The sequence below is a fragment of the Mugil cephalus genome, chromosome 8 (genome assembly GCF_022458985.1).
Source record: "Mugil cephalus isolate CIBA_MC_2020 chromosome 8, CIBA_Mcephalus_1.1, whole genome shotgun sequence".
Taxonomy (NCBI): Eukaryota; Metazoa; Chordata; class Actinopteri; order Mugiliformes; family Mugilidae; genus Mugil; species Mugil cephalus.
The window spans coordinates 10,169,086-10,193,087 of record NC_061777.1 but is presented as its reverse complement, the minus strand read 5'-3'; the positions used below and the strand labels follow the sequence as shown (position 1 = coordinate 10,193,087).

Genomic DNA, 24,002 nt, shown 5'->3' with positions numbered 1-24,002 from the left:
TTCGACTTTTATGAAGACGGAGAGAAATACATGGGGGGGCAGATCACAAGGGTGTGTGTGTGTGTGTGTGTGTGTGTGTGTGAGGATGTGTTTCATGTCTGCATATAGTCCTAGAATTGTGTATGTGTGTATTTGTTGTTTTTTTTTTTGCCATAATGACAGGTCTGTGTGGGACACCACAGGGTAGTGTTTTATGATCACCTCGTTACACACGATTTGTTTAATGTCTTGCCATCATCTCTGCTGGAAAGCCCCTATGGCTCGCTGATGTGAATATATAAATACTCATTTTCGGGGAGGAAAAAAAAAAAAATGGACCAAATTAGGAACAAACGCCTCTTGTTGACTTGTGTCTCAGGGGCTCAGCGTTCAGTAAAACAGGTGGTGGAAAAGAACTGCATGCGGGATAAGTACGTAGCAGACATTCATACCCACAATCCCATCACATGGACAGTTACATGTACATACAGAGATGTGTTTACTCAAAGCCGCTGGTACGAAATTTCAGCCAGAAAAAAAAAAAAAAAAAAACATGCACAAACGCACTCGATGGCAGCTCTGGGGTTGGCTGAACACGTTCTGGAGCAGGAACAAGATGTGACTGGTCAAATATTATTTTTGAAGATTTGTTAAACTAAGCTTGTGGATTTTGGGTTTCGCTGAGTTTGCGGTTCCAATTATGAGCATGTTGACATTATTCCAGTATAATCAAATCAGTTAAACATCACTTTCTGCAAATTTACTTCCTTATGCTTCAGTATGTAGCAGCTATGAACACATGGACTGAATGAGACTAATGTAAGGGGTTCCTCATTAAAAGTTATAAAACAGTTTTTCGCAACTAGTTTGGACTAATCTTTTTAAACCAATACAGATGCACCTATACGCCGCGATAGGGGCTAGTTAATTGCTTCGTTCTGCAAGTATGGAAATGGTGTAAAATAATTTCCTACGACTTTCATAGTTACCAGTTTATAACCCAATTATATTGAGTTGAGAAATTAATTAACTCTGTGCGGTCTCATTTCTCCAGTACAGCCCTAGAAATAAAGAAAGTGAGGTCAGAGGGGCTATTTTGGATAGATTAGGATTACAACCCATTATTAATGATTATTCTCGGCGCTCCTCAATTTATTTTCATTCACCAAATAGTAGTTTTATTCCACAAAATGATCGTTACTTTGGTCAGTTTTCTTGATTTTGTCAATTTATCACTCACATAATCTTCTAAAAACCCTGGTCGATTACTTTAATTTGGTGGTTTTGTTCAAAGAACTGTTAAAAAAAAAACATTCTGTTTTCTGCATCAAAGCGCCACTTGCCAATGTGTTTGGCATTCATTGCTGGAACACTTTGTTTATAATTTAACAAAATAATTGCAGATTCATTCACCATAGAGGAACTAATCTTTTTACTAACTTGCTACTTCAGCTCTACTGAGGTTAATCTAACAATAACATAATTTTTTTTGTAACAGAGAAAGACACACGTTGACCCACCTTTGAGCATCCGTAACAAGTCTAATCTTATTTATTTGGAGGGATTTGTTAAAATAGTTGTTAAAACATCTGTGTGCAATAACCACACCACACCACAGGGTGTCAGTATTTCCTCCACTCTGCAGCAACTACTTGCACTCACAGAGAAAGGCTTTTAGTTCAATGGAAAGACAATACAACTCTATCTTCTATGTGTCAGTCAACGTCGTGCAATTGAAAAGCTCCGTGAACGCACCACATATCATCCATTAGTTACTTTAATTTCAGATGTGAGCTCGGTAGCAGCTTAGTGGCTCTACGGTTGTATAACTGTTAGCGATGCCAGCTTAAAGTTAAACTTACATATAAATGAAGGCGTGGAGATATTAAATTGACATCTCCACCGAGCAGGAGTCGGTTATAACCGTTCATTCTTCATGTCTTGGGACAACAGGACGAGCCTTTCGTGGCGCGGCGTAAATAAAACTGAACTTCCCTCTTCAATCGCGGTTCTGCAAACGAAAGAAGACCATTGGCTGAGAGCCGCATCACCCGTCTACGTCACCCCTGCAATGCCTGCTGGGATATGGAGTCACAGGGCTGAGATTTAGATTTATTAATCCTACGCAAACAGTAAGCAGTTTAGCTTAATTTTAAACAAACTGTTACTTGTAGGTGGTCTCAAGTTTTCTGAAAGTTTGATGAATGAACTGATATTAATGGAAATCATGCACATTTGAAATACAGTCTAAAAAAGAGAATCAAGAGTCTATTGTCATTATTAGAACATAACGAAATTTTGCATAAAAAATATGTACAGAAAAAATACAAATACGAACATGAATGTCTTAATTTAATATAACAGTTCATATTGTCTTACAGAGCTAATTATACAAACTTGCTTACTTATTATAAGACAAAATTCTTCATGACTGATAAAATATTCTTCACAGGTATAATGACTGATGATTAAGATTTGAGTATATAAAGGGAAGTGTAAACTATCTGGAGAACATATACATACACGCATACTGCAAAAACAAATGCAATGAAAAGCAGACTTGGCTGATATACGTTGCCTGATGCAGAATGTGATGTCTGCACTCATGATGCAATTCAAATGAGCCAGTCAGAGGCAATTGATAAGAACAAAATTAAGCCTAAAAAAGCATTTGTTCTGAAATGTGCGACAAATTAGTCAGCAATGGTCTGCCTGTTGACTTATCTTAGTCTGCCGCCTATGATCTCCACTGTGATTTCCGAACAATAAAGGAATAATTCTATTTCTGTTTTCACATTTGCACATCATTTCATCTAGGTGGCCTTATTTGTGGTCCAGGGGTTAAAAAAAAAACAAAAAAAAAAAACAGTGGAATAATGGCTATGCTGAGTGTCGGGTAATATGAAAATGCACGCCTGCCCTGTACATGCTTATGTTCTCGTTTGAGCCAATGCATGCATTTGTGTCATACATTTCAGGGGTCCAGAAGGTGAAGCAGAATTCATACCGTGTCCAGGAATTCAGGGGTCCCGGAGTGTGTCCCTCTGGAACCCAAAGCAAACTTTGAGGGGTTACCGGCCTGCACGGCTCGATCTGACAAATCACCCAGAGGCTCCAGTCAGACCCAGAGCAGCCGAGCATACTGCGCCAGGAAGCGGTTGTTTAAACATACGTAATGCCATGTGTTTGTGCATGTAGGTGTGTGTGTGTCCACGCGTTGTGTGCGTGTGGGTGCCTGTATGAGAAAGAGATTATACACAAGTAAAATGTAGGTATCTGAACACCATACACACGCGCACACTTAGTTTCAGCATCTGTGTGTGGTCAACTGGTTGTTAAGGCCCGTTTTTACCACTTGAATACTGCTGAATATACAAGTACAAGCCACGGTATGTACTCTGTGTGCGCGCACACTATGTGTTACAGCGAGCCAGTGCAGTCTGTTAAACGGGGAATGTGTTTAAAGTGGTCTAGTAGCTGAACATTAGACTTCTAAATTTCTGTGGTAGGAAAGCCTGAGCCTGTGGATATGTGTGTGTGCGTGTGTGTGTGTGTGTGTGTGTGTGTGTGTGTGTGTGTGTGTGTGTGTGTGTACAGGTGTGAGTGATGAGAGAGAGTGTGTGCTGGTAGCTTGGTGTTCGTGGCCTGCTTCCCAACCAGCGCTGAGCAAACACGGGATGTCTGTGAAGTGCAACTCTTTTTTCCGTTTTCAAAGTTTTTTCTTTAAAATGTACTCCATCACATCTGCTTAAAACTCATTAAGCATTTACTTCGCTCCTTTCTCTTGAGAGCATGCAGACATTGCAAAAGAATAATTGTAGAGTATGAGTAGAAGAATATCATGTGCAGGAAATGTGTTATCGGCGTCATCCTCTGCCATTATTTATCATATATTAAAGGTCAAAGAGGACCATGGAGCTACATGGAGTTACATGAAAACATAGGACTTGGGAGACAATGCAGCGCCGACTAATAACAGAGTATGAGTTCAGGGTGACTGTAAACGTTTGACTGATTAGTAGCGTAATGTGTGCAAAAGACTTAATGTGATATTTTATTTTTAAAAGACGGTATTGTTTCAAATGTAATACGTTTGTTGCTCGTTCTTCAAAATAAGTGAATCTAAATGTGGACCTTTTTGATATATGGCCTGAAACTGTCACACTCACACACACACACACACACACACACACACACACACACACACACACATGTTGTTACAGTACCATCGCACAAATTATATGTATTAACATCTCCATCCGAAAATGTCCAACGAAAGCAGCGGCAGAAATCAAAAGCCTCTGGCTCAGGTTCACCATCAGCTCCACCCTGGTTGCTCGCCTGGCCCAACATGTAGGTCAACCAGGGCTAGAGCGCTCCATGTGCAGGGTACTCAGTGTGTGTCTGAGTCTTGTAAAAACATCAGTATATGGGTTTGGAACAAGGTCCCTGGCAATACTCGAAAAAAAAAAGGGGGGGAGAGAAGGAAAGAAAAACCACGGCAAAAAACTTGAGAGTGTGGTTTGATGCCCAAAGTGGAAACCCGCACACTGATGTTTTTGTGTGTGTGCACACATTTATGTGTGTGTGTTTGCTGTCTGTGCCTGTGCTCGCATTGGACGCACATATGGACGCTGGGAGAAATGCAGTGTGAACCACGTGTGTTTTTACTGTACTGCTACTCTGTGATTATTACGGAGCCGAGAGACGGGTAGTCACGCAGTGGAGCGGCAGCTCCTCTGTACGACCGTGCGTGTGTGTGTTTGCTCGTCTGCACGGCGCTTTCAGGGTTTGAGCGGCGGCCTGATCACAGCCAGCGACGTGACTGTGCCAACTGGGCAACTGTGAGCTGTTAATTCAACCTCCTGTCACAGTTTTTGACTTTTAAAGAAACCTGACACCGACTTGTCAAATTGGTGAGATAAATGTTGCATAAAAGACACAGAGTGAATTTAATTAAGTTTTACTTTGGGCATTCTGTCTTGCGTAAAGCGTTTTGCAGCCTTGAATTTGCACCATTACACTTCTGGTATCACACTCATTTAGCCCCACAGCATAAAAATGCGCCTTGGAAGTCACCTGAGTGCTATAAATCTAACCCCTACCATAAATAGGTTAAGGCAAATGACATGATCGAGAATTTTTGAAGTATGGTTGTTTTTGTGACCTTGTGGTTTGGCCAGAACGAGATGGAGCCGTGTGGGGAGCTTGAGTATCAGTCTCTGGAGCATATCACGGCCTCACTGAGACCAGGAGCTGCACAGCTGCTGACAAATTTGCCAGTTCTGGTCCAGACCGAAGCCATTACCAACCCAGTTCTGCTGCCCTGTGGCCCTGCATGAACCTGGGGCCTGTCTCACACCAACGGCGCGCTGTACCGCAAGTGGAAAATATGTGCTCCTTCGATAAGGTGCATTAACCTCAGTTTGCATGAGTTCCTTGTATGCAGTCGGGTGTTGTTGTTTTCCACAACGCATCAACTCGTGCGCAAAACCTACATTTTCCAATGAGATGTTTTTGCACGCCCTAATTTGTCTCATTTCTCTCAGTGGGACCGGAACACAAGTCAAAATACACTCCAAACTACACAAATTAGATCTCTTCCTGCAAAACCAGTTTGAAATATTTAGATATGAACTCATTAATTCTGCCCATGCTGCTCACCCTAATGCAGGAAAAGCAAATACCACCAGAAGAGAGAGGGTTTTTCAAAGGTGTCCATTTTAAAGTCTGTAGCTGCAGCTCAACCCCTGGATGATGAAGGTTTATTTTTCTACTTAGCACTTAGAGATATTGATCTATCCATTATCTATTATGGTTATCAATCTTCCTTTAGAGGAAACTGCTCGCTGAAGCCGGTGTGTCGGCGCGAGCAGGCTGTGCCGCCCCGAGCTGAAAAAATAATGAGTGAATTCTCAGATGGACTTTTCTTTACTCAAACAAACGTGGTTTAAATAATGAATCGGGCCTCTCTCTCTCTCTCTCTCTCTCTCTCTCTCTCTCTCTCTATCCCTCTCTCTGACTCTGTGTTTTGCTTCCTGCCATCCATTATGAAAGTGGTTCCAACTCATCGCCAACACTCAGAACCGGAATCACCCTTTAAAATATTTGTACAGTGGCTTCTCTCAGTCCGAGTGTCAATGTTGGTCCTTTTTGGTGAATTGCCGCCCAAAGGTACGATGACAGAGCAGTGGCAAGGGAGGAGGAAGGAGATGCTCAAATGTAAAGCGGAGGAATGCGCCGTTTTAAATCTTCAGATCCGCCTGGGCTTAACTCGGGACGTGTCCGTTAGCCGAGAAAGAGAGCGGCACAGCAACGGAGAAGAGGAGGAAGGCAGGGAGAAAGAAAGAAGGAGCGCGTTTTGGAAGAAAAAGGGAAGAACTGTCAGAGGTGTCTCCAGACAGAGCCCAGCTCTCCCTCATAAATGGATTGGTGTCTCACACAAAGTTTAACTTCCTGTGTGGCTGTGTGTGCAGTGGTTTTAAATGTGCTGTTGTTAAAGGAGTCTTTAGCCTAATGTCAGTTCAGTTTTGGCTAAACTTTCTCAGTCATATCAACCATATAATTAGTTTTGTAGGCTCTTCAGTCCCTTATTTTACTTTTTTTTTTGCATTGCAAAATTGTGTTAAGAATAAAATCAGTTTTACAGTAGACACTGTCATGTACATGTGAAGGCAAAGTACCTCATTTAAATCATAATAAGTCAGAAAAATCAAGTTTAAGGAAAGGTATTGGAGAAAATTAGTAAGATGTGTCTCTGCCTGTTTCATGTAATATACAAATATATTAAAAAATGTCCCACACAGAGAATCCTTAAAAGGAAATCAAGCTCCCCCCAGCCTCTTCTGCCTTGTAATGTCTGGAGTGAGCAGTCACAGAAATTGTGTGTAAAATTGTGCCTAGAGGAACAGACTTCACCTTATGTAACCCTTAAACGTTACCGTCACTGTAAAATACACAGGACCAAATGATATATATATAAAAAAAAACACACACACATCTTTACTATATTGTCTCTTGGATACACACTTCATGGCAATTCCTGGCATTTTCAAAGCATGCCTGTTTATTGCTTTGAGAGGAAGCTGGGGATTGGCTGAGAAAGGGAGAGCCATTCTGTGACCAATGTGAAACAGTGCCGCGTGACGTTGCACGCGTTCTAACAATGCACGCATGCACACTGCATACTGAGAACTGCACTCTTTATACTTATTCTAAATTATTTTTCCCACAGGTTAGTTCGACGCTCGCTCGGATTAAACTCGGGTTCATATTATACAGCTGCCTGTAAGTCTGGTAATTAGCCAGTTGGAAGAAAACCAGCTGCAATCAGCCAGTGGAAAAAAAAAACAACAGCCCATCACCAGTGGAACTCGTGGCAGCTGTCACATCTAACCCTTTTACCGTCTAATTGCCCCTTACAATGCAAATCCAGAAATCTGTTGCAGTCAATAGTTCGCAGTCAGTTTGAATCATGTTGGATTCATGTCTAGAATTTGGAAAACAGTCCTTTAAGTCTTTATTTTCAACTGAAGTAAACATATTTAGTTGTTTTTTTTTTTCACAGTCACCTCTACCTTCAGTTTAACACACGTTAGAGCAAAGAGGGGATTGTGCTAAATTTGCTTCTGGCTATATCGGGCCCCATAAGACTCTACTTGACCTCAAAATGACAGTGAGTTGGCCCCCAAGACAACTTTGTCCCTGTCACTCATTCATCTCCCAAGTTCAACATCCAGATACCAGAGCTCCGTTTTTACCATGACATACTGTATTATGCGCACACGCACTTACTTGTGTCATTACCCCCACACCCCCACATTTACCGCACAGACACACACACACACACACACACACACACACACACACACACAGACACACACACACACACACACACACACACAGACACCTGCTTTCTATTAGTCCAGTAGATTGCAGGAAAATTGAGTGGGAGTGTTAAGCACACACACATCCATCTATCTGGCCCTCTGTCCGCAATAATTACACACTTCCTGCTCTGAAATCCCTCTCCGACAGCTTCCACTCAGATCGTGTCTCTGTTTAAGTTCGAGTGTGCAAGCGACGGCGTGCATGAAAGAGCGTGCGCGCGCGTGTGTGTGTTTGACGGGCTTGGTTTTCGGGCGCACAAGTCTGCATGGGCTCATCGTTGGCAGCTCAGACACCACATGCTTAAAGGTTTGCCACGCATGGAGATCTGAAAGAAAAGAACCGACACCGCTTCCGCTGGTTTGAGCCGCTTCAGGTGTTTCCCTGTAGTTGCGCGGATGATTCAGTGTTGCGCCGTAGAGCTTATTGGAGGAAGATATATTAAGTGTTTCTCTCGATCTCAACAGCCCTCTGTTAAATGAATTTAATGTTGCTGATGCTACCGGAACTTACTTTTATGGCTTACTGCTTGGTATGTGCTGGATTTATTTGTGTAGGTTTATCCTGCAGCTGGTTTCATCTCAAAAATGTTCCACTGTTTTATTTATCTAGACAAGAATTAAGTTCCCATTAAACAAGCCATTGGTACTTTGAGGAACTTTGAAGAGCTTCAGTCGGCTCTGCAATATCTCCCTGGCTCTGTATTTGTCAGCGCAATAATCTCTTATCAGTGCAATCACACGCTCGTTCCTATATATATATATATATATATATTTTTTTTCCTGTACGTGCATGTGTGCATTCATTCAGACTGAATCTCCCTCTGGGGTCCTCAGAGCTCTCCTCTCCTAGCCCTGTTCCTTATTAGACATCTGTCATGGTGCCAGAATCAATAAGCACAGATGGGAGAAAAAAAAAAAAAAACTCCTCTCCTCTTCTATCGTCTTCTCTTTGTGAATGGGCAGATCATTAGCAAATTCCAAAGTGTTTACCATCCTCGCAAAGGAGAAGCCTAAAATTTACTGTACGTTTAGCAGCTTGTACGCCTGTTATTTCCTTCGATGTAAAATCCTCCTCTTTAGTGTTAAAATCACACGCTCCGGTCTGGCTTTGCAGAATCGTGTATTTGCTCAACACTCCCAGACGCACATGCAAATATTTAGTTGTGGGTTTCTTTCTGTCTCTCTTCTTCCCCCTTCCCCTCTTTCTCCTCCACCCCCCTCGAGTTAAGATGACGCATCTGTTTCCATACATTGTTGCATGTTTGCCGGCGAAGACAAACAGCGCAGTTTAAACAAAGAGGTGGGTGGTGCGAGCTCATCTGGCGTGTAGTGCGTGTGTGTGTGCGTGCGTGCCACCGGGAGCACGTTAAACAAAGGGAAGAAAGCATGACAGCATCCAACCCCGGTTTGTCATCTTCAGTGTAAACGGCCGTACATCATGCTAACATCTTTCATGTGCTCGGCCCACGTCACACGCGGCCGTGTCAACACGGCAGTAATGAAAACAAAAGAATGGAAAGAGGGAGGAAAAAAAGCCGAGAAAGAGATGGATAGAGACGGAGGAAAGGAAAGAGAAAGGCGAGATGAGAGGGGTCGGGTTCTGTATAATTGAAGGAGGATGGGAAGCAAGGAGCTGGAGGATGGAGGAGAATGTTTCCAGGATTAGCAGAAGAGGGGAGACTGTGGCATGGCTTGGCACCGCTCCGTAGCACTCGTCTGTTATGCAAAGAAAGAGTGGGTGGGTTTTCCACCTCCACAGAATAAATGATGCGAGGGGAAATGGGAGTAAACAACATCAGTCATTATAATTACTCTCATACGGCTACTCCCATCCACCATCAACCATCCTCCACCCCCTTCACTCTCTTCCTCCCTCCATTTTCCATCTGTCTTAACATCCACTCGCTTTTACTTCCATTTCTCTCCTTCACTTCTTGTTCTTCTCGTCTAACGATCCGTCCACCCTTGGCAGAGTACATTTCCTATTTGTATCGAAATTACCTAATAGTTTCAGGCCATCGATCTCAAGCTAGTAGGGTGTAGGGTGGTCTGAATCTGAGCCACTCAGAAGAAATATGAGGCTGTGAAAGTTGGGAGAAAAACACCACGAATAGCCTCACATCAGCCTTTCGTTTACAGTGTTGTCAGAATGCGGAGCCGACAGCCAATAGTCATAACAATGTTGGCAAATTTTTTGATATATTTATATATTTTTTTCTTGAGATACACGCTTTGGCTCTGTAGGTGAATGTGTCTTGCAGCAAAAGCCTTTGAACGCTGCTGAGTGCACAGTGAATCATGTCAGCTGTTTCTAAGAATTGGATGTGGTTCCCTCGCTGTCTTGGATCTCTCTCCAGCTCTTCCCCTCTACTTTCTCTCGTATGATTCCTGGAAAGTGGGAGCTGTGTGTTTGAAAATCACTTATAGTCATGTCTTGCCTGAATGGAAGGACACTTGGCAATAAAAAAACAGTTTTTATCCAAATTCAAATGCTGTATGGTTTTATGTCTGCTTTGGAATGTAGCATCGTGTCATGGCCTCTGCTTCCGTGCTTGCATCCTATTTCCATGCCCAGTGTGGAGCCAGGTGCTGTGCAGCCAGGAAAGGATCTCATCGACTTAACCAGCTTCCATCATCTAGCCATCTGCTCCGCTGTGCCAGCTTCACTCGACAGAACGTAGAGTCAGCTCAAGCACTTAGTTCTATGTCCAGCCATTTTCTTACCTTCTGTCACGGATTCCATCAGTAACCTGTTTAATTCTCGTTGTAATTAAGTGATTACCAGATCACGGACTTCCGGTTTTGATTGCATTTGGGAAAGGCGTGGTTAGGGCACTCCCATTTCACCTATTTCACCTAGCAACGATATGCTATTTTCTGATTGGCTGATTGCTCATCGATTGAAGCAGAGCAGCCTGCATTCGCCTCATCTAATCATAGATCACTGATCTCTTTTAAAGTCTATATGTGGCGAGTTTTATCGTTTTTTTTCTATCATTTTACGGCGTAAGAAACGTCACGTGTGATGTGAGAGCGTGTGAACTTACTGAAATACATGCGTCTCAAAGCGCGAGACTTGAGAGCCCTGGGGCAAGAGCTGTGATTGGTCCGCCGGTAATAGCATGCTTCCGCTTTAATATTTCCGTTTGTATCTCCATCTCCGCTATTTTCGAATTGATTGTTTTGGATCAATAAAGATCGAACACGTCGAGTAAAGGTTAACTGTATAGTATAAATATTTCTATGACTCGTCTGCAGCGGAAAAAGAAAAATTAAGCCGACTGGCAAAAATGTCACAGCGCCAGCTAGAGTTTGGGTGGAGTTTTTACAGGCGTAGGCTACGTGTATATACTCAGACTTTCAAGATCCACGAGGGAAATTACTTTGTCATAAGAGATGGGGATTAGTTTACATATGTGTTACATAGACTGTAACACACCAAGGACATATTTTATGAATAACATTTTTTATTTTCATTATTTCAACAGTAACCATGACAGTCTATGCTGATCCTGCTGTGGTTGTAAAAGATAAAAGAATAAAATAAAATACAAAATAATAAAAAACAAATAAATGAAAATGGACTTTTTTTTTCTTTTTCAAATGCTGCAAGTCGTGCCATCTCCACAGCCTACGCTTGCACAGTGTCTTCCATCACCTCATAACTACCTGTCTACCGATCACAATGCTGGTTTGGAAAAAACTTCTAACATGTGTATCCTGTCCTGTCAGAGCTGAATGATCCGAAATAAATTGTCTAGAGTTAAATGGGATTTGCATCTCTGCAATCTCACACACATTATCATAAATATTGGCCCAAAATTGCTGGACTTTGTCACAGGACCATAAAACACAAATAAACCACACTGAGGACATTTTGAAATTTAGCTAGGCCATGGAAATCCATCAAAACCAAAGCTGTTAAGATGCAACACTCAAAAACCACAAAGTCAGTTGGGTATACCATTTATTCATGATGAATGTTGCTCAGAATTTTGTGCACAAACCTGACAGTAATCAGATCCATTCTGCTGAAGCTGGAGATGCAGATGATTGATAGTTACATAACTGTAGTTTTGTTGTTAATACGAAAAGTATACACGTGTGTGCACTTGCCGTATGTCAAAAGCAACTTACCGCAAGACATTTGATAACATGCTCTAAACATTTCTATGATTTCCACTCATTCCATCCACTCGACACTCTCATTTTCTTTGCTGATTGCACATCTGATTTCAGAAAACTGAATTCCAGCCGTAATCACTCTCAGACACACAGAAACTAATAGCGGACAGGTGCCAGAGTCTCCCTTGAAGAAAAGCAAATCCAGCACAGATAAATGGTTCGAATTTCTGGCCAATATGTAAAACACAAAGCATATTTCTCACGTCATTCTCATATACTTCATCGTAGAGTCTAGTTTTCATATTCACGACTGCAGCCTGCCAGACTGTTCTTTAATATGAAGCTTATGTAAGTTTGGTCACGGGGGACTTGGACCTCAAATTCTTCTGGATTGGTCTTGTAGGAAGAACGTACTCCCTCTGTGGGAGATACAAGAGGCAGCCAAGCCAAACGAGTCCCAGAATTGGACTGAACATCAGCAAGTAAACCACCCACTTTGAGGCTGCTACAGAAGAGAGGAGAGTTATGTTGTTGTCACATTAGAGCTTCATCACGCTGAAGTCTTTGTGCTTTGTAGGAATTTGTAAAAAATGAACACCAGTATGCAGGATTAAAGACCCATTAGCAGAAATGGAATTTAGATTAGATTAGATTAGATTAGATCAGATTAGATTAGATTAGATTAGATTAGATTAGATTAGATTAGATTAGATTAGATTAGATTAGATTAGATTTGTTGTCGTTCCACATGTACAGGTACAGAGCAACGAAAAGCAGCAACTAGCAAGAAGTGCAATAGGCAGTAAGTGCATGTAGCATAAATAGTATGGTATATAAGCGGTATGGCACAGGTTGGTTTTACAGCAGATGGACAATATTTACAGATGAAACCATATATACAGGTGAGTGAGCAACATATACACAATGATTAAGATTTTACAGATGGACTTGAGCATTAAAAGTAAGACTATATACAGTAACTATAACATAATTTATACTACAGGAAATGGCAGATGATGAATTAAGTAATACAAAATACAGATAAAGTGAGCAATAAATTAAACAGTGCATAAATAATAATAATAACTAGTAGCAACCTCATGTTACTAAACTAGTGCATTATTTGATACACAGTACTGTGCAAACAGATTATATAAAGTGGAGGAATTGGAGGTTCTCTTTCATATTTAGAAAAGTTGAAAACTTGGTGAAAGGTGAAACAAGACTTTGAAGTCAGTCGTATTCTGCAACCTCAACACCAGATGTCACTAAATCCTACACATGGGTCCTTTAAAGCTGTTCTTAAAAAAAAAACTTATATATCATGTGTAGATGAGCAAAAAAAGATCAGTATCACTCATAGCATTCACTCAGGTGTATTTCCCAAAAGCTATGAGGTTAAAACCTCTGTTTAAATTGGCACATTAAAGAACTTCCAGCCATACATTACCAACTTCTTAAAAGTTTAGTGATACAATAATGAATTGCTCTCATCTTGTTTCACTCAGCTGAGACATATAGTTCTCATTCACCCTGCTTCTGACTGGATATCAGAGCTTTTTCATCCTTCCGTTGTTGCACACACATGCACACATGCACACAGGAGCAAACACAAGTCCACGGTTGAATGCTTTTCAAGCTGTCTGTAAGGCCTTACAATGTAAAAAAAAAAAAAAAAAAACATCTGACCCCCATTCGTTTTTATCTGGAATCAACAAACCATGTGACGCTTCCTGTAGATTTATCCCTAAGCTCCCTTTATTTATTTATTTATTTATCTTTATGAAGAATGTGCAAATCAGGCCCCAGATCCGGCTGGAGTGAATGCGTGTGCGAATGTGTGTGTCCCATGCCGTCATGTCAACAGAGCAATCATTCATGTAGAGGAGAGTATACACTTAGAGGGTTTAGCTCTGCCGGCAGGTGATGATGGACAAGCCTTTCAGGGAACAAGTGAGGGATGGAAAGAGGGAGGAGTGAGAGGGAGGAATGGAAAAGGAGGACTGGAGCAGGGGAATCGATAAATAACACATGTGTAATTGGAATCGTAAGTGTACGTTGGAGAAAAGAAATGAGAATGAGAATGAGAATGAAAAAGGCTTTGTTGTAGTGCCTGTCTGGGCCATTGTCACCCAGAAGAATGCCACAATCGACCAGTCCATTAAAAAGGTTTTAATTGCCTCCTCTCTCTTCCTCTTTCGAGGTACCTCCATCTTTCTCCCCCTCTCCAACCCCCTCTGCGACGGCTGAAAGGACAAGTACAGGAAACACTCATTCATTAACAACCTGGAGCTCGTTAGCTTCAGTGAAGCACTCTTCAGAATATGTGCAGGTCCACCTCTGAGGGCAACTCTTAGTGTGAGTGTGTGTGTGTGTGTATGTGTTTGTGAGGAGGGTAGAGGTGAGGGGGACTAAAGGGTAAGGCAGGGCCACCGGAGGGGGGTGTGCTGCATGGGTGACCCGGGGTCCTTCAGCAGATGAGGGGAGTGCTGGTGAAAGAGATCTTAACAACATTAAAAGTCAATGAAGCATGACACCTACAAACAACCGCGGGGTGGGCACAGGCATACTTCACCCGCGGTATTTTTCATTAAACCATTTTTATTTTTAAGACTAAAAGGTGGCATTTGAGGAATGTGCATTCACCCAGTCATAGAGCTACTTTGACATGCTCCTCATGTTTTGAGAGCCACATCTGCGCGGGGGAACATGTGTCTCTACTTTTGCTCCGCATTCTCATCAAGTAACAACATAAAAAAGTCAAGTCTAGTTAGAAAGGTTCAAAACATGATACACACCACCCTGCCACCCAGCTTTCCACACACACCCTGTCATTTGTAAGACGTCAGCCTGCCTCTTTGCAATGGTTGGACAGCACGCAGGAGAGTTGAGTGCCTTTATTGGCTTTAAAAGATAATGACATGCCTACTGCCTGCCTCTCACCGCCAGTCCGAGGTCAGCGAGTTCTTCAGACTCCTTGAGGTTCAGGTTGACGTTGTGGCTTGGGAAGGCCGCGCTCGCATTTGTGCTCGGAGACAACGGAAAACGCACTTTAGTTTTCAGTAGGGCGGCTCAAAACTTTCTCTCACAGCTCTCGGACATACAGGGAACAAATCGCTGCCACCCATGCAGCTGACAGGGCACTCTCACTCTTGCACCATCAGTGCAGTGAGCTCAAGGCCACATGCCCTTTTTCATTACTCCGAACAGGCCAGCTGTATTGTAACTACAACCAATTTCCTTGCAGTCTATAAAGCTGTCAATCAAAATCATACGGAATAGGGAGAGGAGGTGGCGGCGGCGGCGGCAGTGGGAGGGCTGCAGGGCTCCAGACCAGATGTCAAGAGTTTTACACTGCGGGACGTATAACAGGGAGGGAAGGGACGCGGTTACGAGAGGGACGCAGGGAGTGGAGGTCATGTTTACCTGCAAGTACTCACAGTCACACCATTTTTTTTTTTCCAAGTTTCCATTTATTAAAGTTATGAACAAAGAGACAAATAAGTTATATTTTTATTTGTTAGAATTCTATCAGTGTTTGAACATTAATATTTAGAGAGCTAGTACAATTTTCTACTTTCATGGCTAGCGTTTGACAAACCCATAGAAACAGCTGTCTCTCTCTCCAAGGATCGGAACGTAATACTGAAGGGGAGGTGTCAATGTTGTCTCACAAGACAGTTAGCAATGAAAGTGTGCACCTTAAGGCATTTTTTTTTCTGTTATGGTATATCATTACATATAGACTCTTTAAAAATATACTTCTGTCAAATACCTTGACAACTACTATGTACACTACAAAAATAAATTTTCATATAAATAAATTATATGGCATACATTTATCTTTGTAACTGAAAACAGCAAACATCCACACCAACCGAGACCAAAATGGCAGTCTGGAAGAACCAATGATTTTTTTTTTCCTTTTAAAATCCTCTAAGAGCTATGATGAGACCTGTAGTGTAAAATGTTATATACTCTTTTTTTTTCCCTATTTAACATTAGTAAGCACTTTATACAGATCAAACTCCATTAATGTAAAAACATTAAAACTGTAATAGTGTTTTTTTTTCAATAGACATAAAAATCCCTGCATTTGTTATCCACTGGCATCACAACAATAATGAAAGAAAAAAAAGAACACATATTTTATATTACAAAAATATAAATATCGCAACTGAACAAAAACAAACAAACAAAAAAAAAAGACATTTAAAAATGTATAATAAAATAGTTGCCAGCTATAATTCTCTCCCCTACTGCCAATGTGACATCGGGAGAACGACGAGACATACAGAACAACCTATTTCATGCAAGCAGCTGATGTAACTCGATGAAAAGGAGGGATGGGTGGAAGGAGGGATGGGTGGAAGGGGGGAGGGAGGAGGGGGGGGGGCTGCAAAGGCTTCTGGGAAGAGCTACAAGTGTTTCAACGGGAAGTGAGAGTGTAAAAGTGGAGGGAGCACGTGAGGAGGCCAGAGGGGCCAGGGAGAGGTTACAGGTATGCATGCTGGCATAGGCACGCATGGAGATATAAACTGGCCGTTGCGGGTGGAGAGAGGGGCTGGCGGCGTGTAAACTCTGACCCCTGAGGTTCTGGGCTGTGCAATTTAGCAGTTGAGTGAAAGACGTCCAATTATGTCACGGAATTATGTTGTGGCTTTTTATTAGCCGAGGTCAGTGGGGACAGCTGTGGCCAAACTGGGGCCAGTTGTCTTTATTGTCACTAAAGGAGAGCTTAGACAGAGAGAGACACAAATGTAGAACATATTGTAAAGGCCATACCTCAGCAGGCTGCATGGGCTAGCTTATTGGATGGACAGAAAAGGCTACTTAAGGCGATACATATTCCTGTGAGTGAAGTTTAAATGCAGTCAAGTGCACGCTGAATCGGGTCATACAGTATACAGTCTGAGCTTTAGCTTATCCACGAGACACAGCCACTTAGGGTGCGGAGTCAGCGCCCCGTGTTGACCCTGTTCCAGAATCAGTAATGATAATGTCCCTGTAAAAGGTAGAGTGAGTTTTCTGAGGTGGGTTTACTGCTCGTATGTCAGTATATAAGACAGAACCTGTGTTGAGCCTGCTAGGGTTAACCAATACATAACCTCTTACAGTAAAACACAACCGGAGGTCAGCCTAACAGACAGTGATACAAAGCTGAGAGCAGAAACAGGTTCCAATGCTGAGGCGAAAAACAAGACAGACACCAAAAAAAAAAAAAAAAAAAAAAACAGCTTTAAAAATTTCTTCATATCAACTTGTCTTAAATAGCACGCATGGCGTGTCAAGTTAAACAGTAATTGTTTCATAACTACCACAGGTTTGTGATAAAAAATTAATAGTTTTACAAGCGTACCTTTATACAATAATAAACAGTCACACAGTAACACACACACGCACACACACACACACACACACACATATACCATAGCTTTGTTGGATAATTCTAACAAATTCCCTCATGTTTTCAATGAGTGTAAATGTTAGTCTGTTCTGAGGATGTATCTGAAGTAGAAGTCAGAAAAATAAAAAAGGGCCGTTTCACATCATACAGCCCGACACACACCCACTACACTTACACACATACACATAGACAGATCACTTCTGTTGTTTAAAGAGACATTTGCATAGAGTTATATATGTATACTTTTTGTAAAAAATATTTTAAGCAGCAACAGTGAATGCTGACGTGTATTTTTGTCTAGATGAAGCTTCCTAATGGCACAGATCCACAGATAAGTGAACAGTAATCAGAGATCCATCTCTCTCACGCACACATTTACACACACACACACACACACGCACGCACGCACACCATATAAAATGGCAGCCCCAGTCTGTTAACATGAGGAGTTGTACAGCTCCTAAAAGTATACCTACTTTTTGTTCATATTTACATATGTATACATCTTTTAAATATAGATAGAAATATCTAAAAAAACAGTTCACTGGGTTACAGTAAGAATGAGCACCATTATGGCAACACTGGCAAGTTTCTCGCTGCTTAGGGTCGGGGGGAGAGCCAGGTTGGGGTATGCTATGCTGGGCTGGGCTGGGCTGGGCCGGGCCGGGCCGGGCCGGGTCAGCTGCTTAGTGATGCAGAGGAGTCCATCTTTGGCTGTAGTATTTGTGTTCTCCAGAACTGGAAACATAAATGAGATTGCACCGTCAGTACTTAAAGACGAAGCCGGCTTTTCTGAAAAGGATGTGGGTGCGCTGGCCGCGGACGAAATCTCACCTCAGCTAGCCCGTCTGTCACTGTTGCTTTCAGCTGCCTCAAACTCCAAATCTTGGAGCTCCATGGCCTCCACCTGGACGCCTCTGGCCCCCGTCTGAGCGTACAGCGGCACGTGCGGGTCCTGGAACGCAGGCTCCGGCTCCTCCTGTCCTGAACTGTCCGTTGCAGTGTATCCCGGGTAAGAGGAGGCGGGGCTCTGGCTGGGCAACGGCGCCGGGTGAACGGCGACGGTGACCGAGGCCGACGCCGTTACCGTGGTGATGGGTTGGCAGTACGGGGTGGGGTTGGGGTGATGGTGCGGGAGGTGGTGGCTGGGCTGTGGGTTGTGGGAAGAGCGGCCCCTGTGGCCCGCTGAGTGTTCTCTATGGCTGTGTGAGCCATAATGGCCCCCAGCCTCAGTAGCAGTTTCAAAAGCGTCCATGCGCGGGCGGGCTGGGGGTGGGGCCTGCCAGTGCAGCTGGCTCTTGGGGTCCCTGCTGCTGTTTCGCTGAGTAGCCCCATGCTGGGACCCAGAATCACAACCCTGTGAGAGCAAGGCAATAAGACGTTTATTACAATACAGTTTGGCACAAGCAAAATTATGTTAGAAGCAAATCAAATAACACATGGGGAAAATAGTTTGGTTCTTATGGCTTCTTACCGAAGACAAAGTATAGGCTGGGGGGTCAGGCTGTCTGGCTGAGCGCCTGTGTCCTGAGCCTACTCTCCTTTCCTCCTCTGTCCTTGCTGCTCTGCCCCTGCTGGTCTGGAGGTGGCACTGCGGCTCCTCTGCCCGGGTTTGTCCCCTGCGAGAGTGCAGGTTGTAATTCTGCAGCTCCTGACTGATGCCGGACACTGTGGTGTTGGAGCTGTACTCGGAGTCTGACGAGTCCGAAGCTGCGCCAGAGGTGGTGGTGGCGGTGGTGGTGTTGGTGGCGGTGGCCCCAGTGGTGTGGTGAGGATGGACTGAGAAGTGGACCACGTGAGGAGGGGCCTCGGGGGAGGGCGTGGGTAACCGGCTACGACCGTCGACCGGTGTCACCTGCGCGGCGAGAAGGGAGAAGGGAGAAAGAGATTGCATGCCTTAGTCGGAGAATCCTTAGATCTATGATCAGCTTTCTTCGGTCAACTTAGATTCTATGTTATTGCACACATATATGTGTTTGTATAGCTCTTACCTCTGGATAGGGCCCGAAGTATGATAGTAACACTGGCAGGAGGACCAATCCATTCAGTACTCCGAGAACGGTTAGGATGGCTAGCACTGCAAAGAAATACCTGCAACACAACCCACAAACACAAAAAGACTTCAGAAACTTCAATAAGGAGGGTGGGGGGACACAACAACAAGACTGCATGCATTTTCTTCTGGTGGCTCAGACCAACACAGACAGACAAACCAGTGAAACAGAGTCGGAGAAGAAACAAAGAAAATACCTGGTCAGACCACAGAGGTTTAGACATGGAGAGACATGTGCAAGATCAACCATTACACATGCCCGAATAAACACTTCCACAAAGACACCAGCCACTCCCCAAACAAACACTCACACACATATAGAACCCCCCCCCCAACAGACAGACAGACAGACAGAGAGACAGGCAGGCATTCACCGTGGTTTTTGAGGAGCGAAACAGAAATGTACCTTGTGTGTCTCTAAGTCCTGCCAAAGAGGGTTAGTCTTTAAGAAGCCGCAGAGAGAAAAGAAAAGGGGAAGCATAATTAGCCAGAGCTGGTTAATTCAAAGGCAAAGGAGAAAGGAAAAAAAAAGAGGGAGAGAGAAGGAGGAGGTGGGGGGGTGGTTATTGGGGGCGAGGGTACTCTCTCTTGGGTGTGTGGTGTATAAGCAAACATGGAGAAAACAAAGCAGTGAGGAATGTGAAGGGAGGGGGTAAGGGAGAGTTAAAAAAAAAAGGGAGGAGGGGAGGGGGGGTGAGGGGAACGTTGAGGCATGGGGGGGCACAAGAGGACAGGGGCCTCTCTCTCCTCTCTGGCTTCAGAAAAAAAAGAGGTAGAGAAGCAAACAAATGAAGTGAAGGGTATAGAATTTAAACAATTTAGTCTAGGAAGAAGAGAAGGGGACCCTCAGAGCAACACCCCTCCCTGGCCTCTCTCCTTCTCTTTTATTTCTTTCTCTCTCTGCCTTGCTTTTCTCTTCCTTCTTTCCAGCTAAGCCCCTGTGAAATTCCCGGCCACTCCACAATCCCCTCCGTCTAATTAAATCTCCAATGTATCAGGTAAGACCCCCCCCCCCTCCCCCGCCTCAATCTCCACTCTAAATCTCTATGCCTCTGTCTAAGACAAGCGTCCTTCATTAGGGGAAGCTTTGCTCCTCATTGGTTCGCCACTGGAATCTCTCAGGTCATCAGGAACCCAATGATGGACCCCTTCTGACTGACTCTTGACTATTCGTATGGGTGGGTGGGTGTGAACGGCGCTGTAGATGCGCTGGTATGCCGCGCAGCTGGGCCTCTGACTAGGTTCACATTCGGAACTAATCCGCGGATGCGTGTTGTACTTGCAACGCGAGTGAGAAGCGAAGGTCCCCGTCTCCACACCAGCATGACAGTTCGGGAGCCACAAAGTTACAGCCACTATCAGGTGAAGTAAATAACATTAAGCAACTTGTGTCTGCTTACAAACTTTTGGACCTGACATTCGTGTGGCTGTTACTTAGACATGTAACCACCCACCTAGACCAGACCAGGTACCCCCACCTCATAGCAATGACACTCCTTGATGGATGCAGCCCGACATACACACAAAATGGTTTAGGAACAACCCAAAAACCATTTTGGAGGCACAAGGGAGAACTACACAACATTAGGCAGGGTGGTCATAATGTTATGCCAGATTGGTGTATATTAAACCTCGTTTGAATCAATTTCCCATTTCAGAGCTACTAGATCAAACAAGACTGTGCCTCCTCAAAAGGAGCCCATAGAACATCTCATGTTCATGGGACTAAACGCTGTAGGTGTTTTTAGAGTTAACCAACAAGTGCAATGGGTAAATTGGCCATGAGGGGAATAATTTCCAAAAAAAAAAAAACACATTATCTCATTCAGATTCTTAAGACTACAGCATCCTGAAAATGAATGCACAAAGGAGACAGAACCTCAAAGCAAGATACGAATTGCACTTTTCTGAAGATGCAAACATTGTTTTATTATGTCTGTACTGGATCCAGGGGGAAATGCTGGTAATCAATATCAACAAATACAAAAAAAAAAAATACATGAAGTTAACTATTTTGTGACTGTTTTTGTTTTAATTGCAACGGACAGTTTCTTGGATGGAAAGCGGTACAAAATTGCACCTAGTCTGCATTGAACAATTTTTGGACCCTGCCAAATTGAAGCTTTTTGTAGTAAATGGACACTGACAAATTATACCTATGACTGGCTTTGCGGTAAATCTCCAAAAACACACACGTTGTTTCCTACACTATTTAAAGCCCACCCAGTCTTCATCTGCTTATTAGATTATCGTGACTGTTTCTGCAAGTTGATCTACAACAACCGTGTCATCACTGCAGTTAGCATCTCCATACACACCAGGAGGGGTAAACGCCACGTCACCTTTGGACATACACACACACACACACACACACACACACACACATATATATATGCACACACGTGGAGGCCACATACCGGGCCGAGTGCCCCGCCAGGCTGTTTAGAGTGAAAACATTCACAGGGGCTGACGGGGAAAGTCAGGGAAACATTTCTTTCGGCGCAAGCAGGAAAATACGAGCTGGCCCTGTTGTTATTGCACCATCTTGGGGCGCCGCTTTGTTTGCTCAGACAACAGCAGAACCTTTAAATGGAGGTCCGGGACTGAGCCAGAAACCAGAGCACACCACTGGAGGTGAGGAGAGAAGGTCTATAGGCCTCTACAGTTTGTGTGTGCGTGTTTGTGTGTGTGTGTGTATCCGTGTGTGCGCTCGCTAGCTGGCAGGCACGTGACCCCATCATTGACCCCCGTGATTACGGGGTCAGGGAGCAGGTTGGTTTGCGAGTCTACATGAGGGAGAGGGGCGGTGGAGGACGTTTGATTGTGTCGTCGCGCATACATGAGCGTAGGGCCCGTGCACATGACATCACGTGGAGTTCAGTGGCCCCCCCTCCGGGCTCTTACAGGAGTCAACCAAATGACAAAGCTACCTCATCTAGTGGTGCGTTCCATTTACCACCGTGAGTGGAAACGTCACTGGGAATGGCGTCACACATGTGTGCTGAAAAATACTGTCTGTATGACCGATTTAATGCAACAAAACTAATCAGAAGTGCTAATAAATGGAACATTACAGTAGCCTCTAATTACTTTTAGAGGCGGCCATCTTGGTGGGTAGTTTCTGAGTAGAAAATCCGACTTGGGAGAGACTCCGGTTGAAAATTCCAACTTGAAACTCGGAAATTTCGACTTCTGAGTACTAATGGAACGCACCGCGTCTGTAACCAAGCCCGGTGAAAAGTAGCCACAATACTCCGGGGTTGAGAACGTGCAAAATCTTTCATTTTCCTCCCTTGTGCAGTGGCAGGTCGCCCACCCTTCAGTCCGGTCCTTTGCGAGATCACAGGCGCACAAAAGGAGCCACCGGCACGCGGAGCTTCCAACAGTTTGTCGGTTCTCATTTCCACTTCTCCAGTCTTTCCATAACTGCTCTCCTGCCCCCCCACCCTGTTGCTCCTACCCGTGCTTATAAATGTCTAGCGATGGCCGTTAAACTAGTTGAAGCAGATTACAAAAGCCAGAGGATTTTCCTGCTCTGGCGCGCTCTCCTTCTCACTCTGCCTCCCTCTGCTTATCCATCTACTCCCTCCCCTTCCTCCCACTGTTTTTCGTGGCCTTCAACTCTACCGTCCTTTCCCCCTCCGTTTGCCCTAAAATGTCAGACACGAGGGTCATCGGGTGGCAGGAGAGGAGGATGAAAGAGAAGACAGAAGCGGAGGGGAGGACGTTTTCAAACTGAAGTTTGTTAGAGATCATCCCCAAGAAATGGACACTGAACGTGAGCGGCAGATGCGGGTGAGAGACAAGAAAGGGACTGAGGGAGGAAACAGAAGAAGAGAGCGTCCGTCACGCTTGGCCGGTGTCTCAGGTAAATTCCTGTGTGACATACAGGTTGAGGCATGGTCCCGGCGCGGTCTAAGGACGCCACACAATAACCCCTGTTAAGTGCAATTCCTGCGAGGCCTGTTTCGTATCGCACGGCGGCGGATCGCTCGTACTGACCTGACGATGAAGTCGAACTCGGACCCCGCGAGCATCAGGACGCCCAGTAGAGTGGAGAAGGCTCCGTCGAGCACCGGGGCGAACATGTGCTCCAGCGCCAGCACTGCCCGCTTGTGACGATCCCCTATGGCTGTCAGGAACGCCTGCAACACACACAGACGCACACTTTATCGTGTCTCGCCCATAAGCGGATCACCAATTCTAAACCGATTAAATGAAAAAAAAATAAAAAATAGAAAAAAGCAAAGCTTGAAACCAGTGTTCGTATGCATACCAGGGCCACGTGGACAGTGAACTCCACTCCGATGCCCACAGAAGCGATGAGTATGACGACGGGGACGGCGCTCAGCTTGATTCCCATCAGCCCCATGAAGCCAAAGAGCTCCACGGTCATGAGAGAGAGCACCAACACCTGAAAGGGAAAGATGGGGGTTGGTTAAAACATTGAAAAAAAAAAAACTGTCACTTTTGAGCTCTTAATTGTCTTCACACCATTTCCAAAAGAAGAAAACACCATTTACATTCTTTCTGTGTCTTGGAATAAGTC

At 44.0% G+C, this 24,002-nt stretch overlaps 2 protein-coding genes across 3 annotated transcripts in view; both read right to left on the bottom strand.

Annotated features, from left to right (window-relative positions):
• The window catches only part of fancc (FA complementation group C), a 29,408-nt gene extending 27,426 nt beyond the window's left edge, over positions 1 to 1,982 (bottom strand). The window contains exon 1 of the mRNA XM_047590987.1: positions 1,842 to 1,982. The gene's annotated coding sequence lies outside the window, so the exon portion shown is untranslated. The remainder of the gene's footprint in view (positions 1 to 1,841) is intronic.
• A 13,461-nt stretch (positions 1,983 to 15,443) lies between these two features.
• Positions 15,444 to 24,002, bottom strand: part of ptch1 (patched 1) — a 53,002-nt gene continuing 44,443 nt past the window's right edge. For both annotated transcript variants that reach the window (XM_047592322.1, XM_047592321.1), the window contains exons 19-24: positions 23,730 to 23,867; positions 23,456 to 23,598; positions 19,392 to 19,491; positions 18,875 to 19,255; positions 18,235 to 18,757; positions 15,444 to 18,138 (exon numbers count right to left, since the gene is read on the bottom strand). In XM_047592322.1, coding sequence (XP_047448278.1) covers positions 18,236 to 18,757; positions 18,875 to 19,255; positions 19,392 to 19,491; positions 23,456 to 23,598; positions 23,730 to 23,867 — 1,284 coding nt within the window. In that variant the 3' untranslated portion in view covers positions 15,444 to 18,138; position 18,235. The remainder of the gene's footprint in view (positions 18,139 to 18,234; positions 18,758 to 18,874; positions 19,256 to 19,391; positions 19,492 to 23,455; positions 23,599 to 23,729; positions 23,868 to 24,002) is intronic.